We start from the raw sequence: 8,873 nt of genomic DNA on the forward strand, positions 1-8,873 counted from the left end.
CCATTCCATTTGCCTATATGCAATTTGCCTACGTGAGCATCCAGATATTTTGATGATAGTTGACCTTGCCGCAAACAGAAGAAAGAACCAAAGGATAAAGGATAAAGGGTTGCGCCTCAAGGGGTTGTCTTCTTCGGGGCTTCTTCCTTTTTTTCTTTTTGGCGCGCAAAAAACTGATTTGGGATTTGGTTTTTGGGCATATGGTAAAAAGAGTTGACCGACGAAGAAGTTCGGTAGGCAAATGGATTGCAGGATGAGAACTGAGCATGATGGCAGGATGATGTGTGTGTCTTTTTAATGAAACGTTTGTTTGCAAATGAGCCAGAGATACGAGCGAGTAGGGTGGCGGCAGCGGGTCTGTTGGGCAGGGGCAGCGGCAGCCAGGACCTCGGGGAAGGGGCACAAATGAAGATGATGTAAGGATTATTTGCATGAACTTTTGCCAGGCAGATGATGTAGGTAAGACACACAGAGAAGACCCCGAAGAAGGGATTAATTGCATGTGAAATGCTAAATCGATTTAGCTTGGGTTACTTCTTAGGATAACCTTTTGGCGTAATGGACATTTCTTGTCCTATTTTCGACGTTACTTTTTTGAAATATATTCTGTATGTAGAAAATATTTGTTGAGGAAATTATCGCAGTCAAATCTCTCTCCGAACGAAATATATACTAGTATTTAAAGGAAATTATGAAACCAATAAATCTCGAACTTGAGTATTTATCCATATCCCTGTAGGATCTACCCATACAACCAGTTTCAACAAAAACTGCTGATCCAAACCCAAGTTACGATAGGTTTCCAATTCATTTAAGGCTTCTTTTGCTTCTATTTGCTGTAAAATGAAGAGAAATCTTTACTAAATGACTTTATTTATAAATATAATCAGTGACCAAACGAAATATAGAATATTTTTTAAAAATTGATGAAGCAAACATGAATAATTTCAATTATCTCATACAGATCTCCAAAAATAACCAGTTTCATTAAAATCTGTTAAGTCAACACCAAGTTACGGTAGGTTGTCGTTGCATATAAGGCTTCGTTTGCTGCCAATTGATGAAAATATGAAACCTTTCAGTAATTTAAATAAAATAAAGTGTTTTTTCAATAAAATTTGTGTTGAGGTGCATTAAAATTCACTTAAACAAATGAAATTGCTTTGCATTTGCCACAAATTAGTCGCCGGAATACCCTCATTCCAGCCCAGACAGCTACATATATAGAGATACAGATACAGATACGCAGATACAAATATATGTATGTGTATAGCACTTGTGAATTAATTGTATTGTGCGATAAACAAAGCGATCAAAACCAGACCCCGTTTATATGTCTTTTTTCGGGCAAATTATGGCACTTTAATTACCGAAAACAGACGCCCCAAAAAAGTTTCCTCAACAAATTAATGCGCAAATAAGAAGAAAATTATGCTAATAATTATAAACAAGTGCGGCGGGGCATTGAATGAAGTGCGAGAGAGGACCGAGAGCACCGTGCTGGAGTGTGAACGAAAAAGAAGACTGTATAAAAATGCAGGCAAAATGCTAATCGGAGAGCCTCATTATCATCCAAAAATCAACAGCGGCGTTGCCGTTGCCCGTGGCCGTGGCCGCAAGAGATCTCCTCTTCCAATCCATTCATAAACGCAGCGCTTAGGTTTTTTATCCATTTTTTTGTTTTTTGTTTTTTTTTTTTTACTCGCATGCGGCGCATAATTATGCAACAAGTCCTTTCCTGAAAGAGAGAGAGAAAAAAAAAAAACGCGGCGCGTGCGCATTTAGCATATGCCACACCACACCGCCGCATTCTACTCTTCATCGGAGTGCGGGAAAAACAGGATTTTTTCTCCTTCGACATTTGAAATTTAAATGCGTTTTTTTTCCTCTGTTGGTTAGCGCCGCCGCGCCACCTAATTATCATGTAAATTTTGTAGTGTCTAAGGACAACAAACTGATGAACAATGATGATGCCCAGTGACTCTTTGGCTGGCTGTCTGTCTGTCTGTCTGTGAATTGGGAGGGAATGGGAATGAGGCTGAAAATATATGCGATGCGATGCGCTGGTTTGTGCTGTGTTGGCTTATTAATTATGCCCAAGTGTTGTGTGTGGCATGGCCGAAAGGATATGCAGATGTGGAACAAAAAAAAATGCCTGAACAAATTTCATGCTAAATATAATGTTGAACTTGTGTCTCCCCGTCTCCCTGTCGCCCTCTGGCGTTCTGTCTGTCTCGTTCGGAATGACCTTAGTTTGCATAATTATTTTTGATTGAGCTCTTGACCTGCCCCAAAAATGAGTGTTGTCTATGAGTGTGGCATGAATGGGGTGGTGCAGAGGGTGTACATTTAGAGAAAGGGTGTGAAATCGATAGCAGTTTTCACAGAGACTTAAAAACCTCAACTTTGGTGTGGGCTTGAAGGATATAAATGGCATTTACCTTTCCTAAATTGAGGAAAAGTTTGCTTAATAATATCTGATCTATATCTTGGGTATATCTGTAAAAGAAAAAGACATTCTTAGTCAGCAAATGAAAGAGAGTGGACTTTTTTTTCTTAATAGTTTTGGCATCGATTTATCAATATATGTACATATTTCTATCCCTTACATTATATCTTTATGCGTCTGTATCTAATATGTATCTATGTTTCTATCAGTTCTTGGCGCAGTTTAATTTATCCAACTATCTTTTCTTAGTCTATTTAAACCATTTTTTTTGTTCTCCGCCTTCATTCATTCATTGTTCCCTTTTGGAACCTGCTATAAACTTTTTGATATGTTTTCCGTTTGATTCTGCTTCTCTTTTGTTGGCGTAACGCTCCACTAAATCAAAAAAAAAGAAGAAAAAAAACAACAAAACTGCACACTGAAGACTGGAGACAATGTATCTGTATCTGTTACTAAGAGAGTGTTCCGATACACCCGATACACCCTTTTGCTATGTTAATTTCTGCATCAATTTGGCAGAAGAAACTTCAACAGATAAAGCAAATCAATAACCATCGGTTATAATTTAACTGTAAACTAATGCAACAATCAAAACACTCGACACTCAGACACACACACACACACACACACACACTCACGCACACACACAGATACACAAAAGGAGCCAGAGAAAGATACAGATACTATTTGTGTATTTTGTTTGCCAGACAATGTGGGCTTTCTATGGAGAAAACAATAGAAAAGAAGTCCAGCTCTGATGATGAAGATGTCTGGCTTTGGCATTAAATTTCCATTTCTGTTATTTCTGAATGAGATTTCCATGCAAAATGTGAATTCTTTGAGTGATTTCGAATGGCAAAAGGTTAGATCTTTTGCTTAGAATTTCCAAAAAACTATTTTACAGACAGCCAGTGCTGTTCTTTCGACCACACAGCAAAAAAAGAGGCACAAACGAAACCAAAAGTTGTCTCTTTATCCAAAGAACAGCAGCCGGGAACTGAACAAAGCTCCTTCTCCTTGTGGAAAGGAGGCGTCGTCGCGTATCCTTCCGTGCTCCCCACAAAAAAGCTCTCCTATCGGACTATCGAGAGCTCTGTGCTGCGCGCCCTGCCCGTGTGGGGCGCGGGAGCCCTGCGAGCGATGTTGTTTGTGTTCGATGTCCGATGTTCGTTTCGTGTCCTCTCGCTCTGGCAGCCACCTTTTGCCGCTTTGGCAATTAAAAATGTCACTTTTGCATGGGAATGCACACACACCACACACACCACACACGAGAGAACGCTCGCTCGCTCGTCCGCTCTGTCGTTCGTTTCGTTTCGTTTCGCTACGTTTCGTCTCTCGTTTCGTTTGTGGGCGTAACGCTGGAAACTGGAATATGTGGAATCCAATAGAGCGCCAGAGTTGCTCTTCCAGTCGTGTGCAGGCCATCTCTCTCTAGTGCCTTGGCTGCTCTGTTAGCTGTGCTCCTCTAACCCGCGCACACTGAATGCCTCGACCAGGCTGGGTTGAAAACTGGTTCGTACGCTCGTACGCTCGTAGCTCGTACGCTCGTACGGGGAGTGTTTCCCTGTGTGTGAGAGAGTGAGTATATATGTGTCGTCGGTGTGTCTGTGTGTATCGGTGTGGCAACGTCTTGTCGAGAGCCGAACTGCTCAACGTAGCGCTGTATCTCACAAATGTTCCCCCGTGTGTCCGTGACTGTGTCTGTGACTGTGTCTGTGTCCGTGCGGATGCGAGAGTGTGCGTGTATCTTTGTATCTTGTCGAGAGCCGCGCTCAACGTAGCGCTGCCGCGCGAGACATGACGGTTAGTTCACTTCGATAGCTCTACGAGTCTGCACGTGAATTTTCCCTGGTCTCTCTTGTCCGATTCTGTGTGTCATGTCTGTGTTTTGAAATTTCTCAATCAAATCTCTCAGCCAAAAGCAAAAGCAAAAGAATCTCAAATCGGAATCGGAAACGGGAACATCATCGGAATCTGACAATCAGAGTACTTTTTTATCTGTGACTTGAGACCAACCAGCAACCAGTAACCAGTAACCAGCAACCAGCAATAGCAATAGCATTCAGCACTCATTAGCAACATCGTCCCAGAGCCTTGCTATGATCTGAAAAAAAAGCGAATTTCCCCGCAAACCGAATACTATTTTTTATTGGCCCACGAAAAGTGCCAAGTGTTTAAAAAGTGCTATTAAAATATATTACAACCACAACCACAACAACCACAACAACAACAACAACAAAACATAAAATAAATAATAAAAAGATCCCAGAGATCCTATCGAGTAGATAAATTTTGAATTAAAAAATATTCAAAGATTTACGATCCATCATCGATCCATTCGCCGCGTTGACGTTGCCGCTGACGTTGCCGTCGGAATTTTCGAGGGCCGCGAAAATTGAAGACTTGTTGAGCGCCAGACGCTGCTGGAGAGGAGAGGAGTCGCCGCTGTCGCCGCCGCTGCCACTGCCACTGGAGGTGCCACACCATCGCCCAGTGTCGCCGTCGCCGTCGGTGCCATCGTCGCCCCTCGTCGCCAATTGGAATATTTTTGCGCCTGCCACGTACCCCGTAAAAGACTTCAAGACGGTTGCCTCACGGTTCGAGTGGAATGAGCATAGGGACACTGGTCTTCCTTTCGATCGATCGGTGTACAAAGTCGTTAAACTGAGCCCCAACTTGGAGCCCTACCCCGCCAGCGTGGAGGGCCTGAACAGCCCCAGAGCGGTGGGGATGGCCGCAACATCGTATATGACGCCGCCCAGCGGTGATCTTGACATGGCCCTCGGTGGCGGCGGCGGAGGCGGTGGCTATCACACATCTTCGCCCCGCTCGGCCGCCGATGCCGGCGAGATGAAGTACATGCAACACCATCATCATCATCATGCAGCAGCCGCAGCGGCAGCCAGTGCCCATCACCAGTTGCCCTCCTCCCCGTCGCCCAATGGCCAGGGAAACGGCGGCGGCGGAGGCCTGGGCGGATTGGGTCCCGGTTCCGGTCTGGGCTCGTGGAGCGCCTTGCATCCCGATCCGTGGTCGCTGCCCACACACCACACGCACCACCATCCCGCCGCCGCAGCTGTGGCCTCGGCAGCGGACACCGTCAAGCAGGAGATGTCCCAGCATCTGTCGCAGCAGACACGCATCCAGCAGGGCATGGCCTCGCCCTCGCCCCATGCCGCCTGGCATGCCCCACACGCCGGCCACTACGCCCCGACTGGCGGCTCCCCGTTGCAGTACCACCACGCAATGAATGGGATGTTGCACCATCCGGCACATGCGGCGGCGGCCGCGCACCACCAGAGTGTGGCGCCACTGCATCATGCACTGAGGGGGGAGTCCCCCCAGCTGCATATCCATGCACATCACATGGGCGGCGGCGACCGGGACGCCATCAGCGGTGGCGAGGAGGACACCCCCACATCCGACGATTTGGAGGCATTCGCAAAGCAGTTCAAGCAGCGAAGGATCAAGCTCGGGTTCACACAGGCGGACGTGGGCCTGGCACTGGGCACCCTCTACGGGAACGTCTTCTCCCAGACGACCATCTGCCGCTTCGAGGCGCTGCAGCTGAGCTTCAAGAACATGTGCAAGCTGAAGCCGCTGCTGCAGAAGTGGCTGGAGGAGGCAGACTCCACAACGGGATCGCCCACATCCATTGACAAGATCGCCGCCCAGGGGCGGAAGCGCAAGAAACGCACCAGCATCGAGGTGAGCGTGAAGGGTGCCCTCGAGCAGCATTTCCACAAGCAGCCGAAGCCATCGGCACAGGAGATCTCCTCGCTGGCGGACTCGCTGCAGCTGGAGAAGGAGGTGGTCCGCGTGTGGTTCTGCAATCGCCGGCAAAAGGAGAAGCGGATGACGCCGCCCAATACCCTCGGTGGGGATATGATGGACGGAATGCCGCCGGGGCACATGCACCATGGGGGCTACCACCCACACCACGATATGCACGGCAGCCCCATGGGCACCCATTCGCACTCGCACAGCCCCCCGATGCTCAGTCCCCAGAATATGCAATCGGCGTCGGTAGCCGCTCACCAGTTGGCGGCTCACTAGCAATCAGAAATCCAGGAGTCGAACTCAGCTGCAGCTGCGTCCACTCCTGCATCCCTCAATAGTCTTAGCCAACAGCAACAACAACAGCAACAGCAGCAACAGCAGCAGCAACAGCAGCAGCAGCAACAACAGCAGCAGCAGCAGCAAGTGTTGCAACATCAGCAGCAGCATACACCGAACACACCGTCGTCGAGTGTGGGATCATCGGCAACGATGACCAGCCAGGTAATGTCGCCGCAGAGTCCGCTGGGCAGCTCCTCCGCTGGCAATCAGACTAGCAACAATAACAACAACAGCACCACCAACAACAATAATAATAATAACAACAACAACAACACGGAGGAGCAGGTGAAACACCACCAACAACAGCAGCAGCAGCAACAGCAGCAGCAGCAACAGCAACAACAGGCCTCCAGCATAGCAGCCGCTGCAGCAGCCGCCATGTACATGGATCCCATGCGCTACCAGCATCCGCATCATCCCCATCCGCACCAGCATCCGCACCTGAATCCCGCCCACCATCCGCATCTGTTCCATACGAGCGACCAGCTGCAGCATACCCATGCCCAGCACTTGCAACAGGCGGCCGCAGGCGTCGCCTCCTCGGGGGGCAGCAGTTCCCAGCTCTCGCCCGGAGCCGGCAGCAACAGTGGCCTGCCGCTGCAGCCGCCGAGTGCGGCATCGCCGGGCTCCGCCTCGAGTGTCCTAGGGGGGCATCTCAATCTGAATGCCCATTCGGCGGCGGCGTTGCATCAGCACCACCACTACCAGCACCACCATCACCAGCAGCACCACCACCACCAGCAGCAGCAGCAGCAGCTGCACGCACGCCGCCTCTTCGAGCTGAGCCTCCAGTTTGGGGCCGCCGCAGCGCCCGGTGCAGTGCGTCACTTCAATAGCTTTGGCGGTGCGGGCGGCGCCGGTGGGGAATAGCATTCGTCGGCCGCCTGGTTTGGCTACGAGTCCTCCTAGGATTCGGTGTCGAACGGGTGGCCGCATTTCAAGCGTGAGCCGCAGCCGTAGGAATCAGCTATAGAAATCGGGAAATATATATAGAATACATCTAGTAGAAGGAAGGAAGACGGATCTAGGGGAAAAATTCTCAATATTTTTTTTTTACCAGTGCATTAATCTGTGTTAAAACTTCAGCTAAAAGGAGGAGCAGAAAGCAGAAAGCAGGAAGCAGGGATTCATTTTTGAGGAGAGAAGGAGCTGCCATCCACAAACAATTTTTTTTTTAAAGTTTAAAAAACTTGAATTAAATCAAATTAACTAAATTTTTTCATACATATGTACATATATGTAATGAAACTACACGCAATTCAAATCAAACGTGAAACCAAGTGATGTTGTTTTAAAATTTAAATAAACTAAAAACTAAAAATTAAAAACTAAATGACGGAAGAACGGAATGGAAGGAAAAAAAACAAAACTAGTTAAAAGTGCGACTCGAGTGTTAAAAAACCAAAAAAGAAAAAATCAAATTCCTCAGCTGCTCTCCAAAAGCAACAAAAGGTAAATCCAAACACAGTCCACAGATACTTTTTTTTTTTACTATATACTGTGGCGCGGTTTAAAGATACAAGAAACACCACACAACACGAAACACGATCGAATGTTCTAGCTAGGGTTTAAGGTTCTTAAAAGCAAGCCCCGTGTTTATATATATTATATATATATAGCCAGTAGATTGTACTCTAAAAACAAAAACAAAAACCACAACAACCATCTTTATAATCGAATAAAAAACGTAGAATTTAACGCGCGGCGAAACAGAACGAACGATGAATCGAATCGAATCGAAGAATCCCCCAAAAAATTAAAAAAACAACCATCTGTAAATAAAATGGAAAACAACTTAAAGTTAAGTCATATTTCTTAGCTTTAAATGCAATTGTAGAATTTTTTTTTTTAATAAACAAAAAAAAACTTTGAAAAACCATATGAAATAAATACAACAAACATTTATAAAATATACAAATTGTACGAGTAATTTCTAGGCGGTAATTTTTAACGTGAATTTTAGTTACTTAGTACAGTACTCTCTCTCTATAAGCAAGAAACCCCCAGAAATATAGCTAAATCTTAAAAACTAAATAATCGAATAATCGAATAATCGACTATGAAACAATGCTAAATATATAAATTGTAATATATAATAAATTGATGTACATTCCAAAAAGAAAAACAAAAGAAACCTAAATGCTAAACGAATGAAAATAAACACACATGGAAAATATTTCAAGAGCAGCAACAAAATAAACGAATAAATGTGTAAAAAAATAAAAATAAAAACTACAATTTTTTTTTATAGAACATAAACACACATATATGCCACAAAATTAATGCATAATTTTGTTCTTAACTT

The 8,873-nt window shown here is 45.8% G+C and overlaps 1 protein-coding gene across 1 annotated transcript; it reads left to right on the plus strand.

Moving 5' to 3' along the window:
- Nucleotides 1-4,210: 4,210 nt before the first annotated feature.
- vvl (ventral veins lacking) lies at nucleotides 4,211-8,614 on the plus strand. Its single transcript, XM_001352804.4, is given in 1 exon segment — nucleotides 4,211-8,614. A coding segment is annotated over 1 exon segment (2,259 nt). The 5' UTR covers nucleotides 4,211-5,179; the 3' UTR covers nucleotides 7,439-8,614.
- Nucleotides 8,615-8,873: the final 259 nt, after the last annotated feature.

The sequence above is a fragment of the Drosophila pseudoobscura genome, chromosome X (assembly GCF_009870125.1).
Source record: "Drosophila pseudoobscura strain MV-25-SWS-2005 chromosome X, UCI_Dpse_MV25, whole genome shotgun sequence".
NCBI lineage: Eukaryota > Metazoa > Arthropoda > Insecta > Diptera > Drosophilidae > Drosophila > Drosophila pseudoobscura.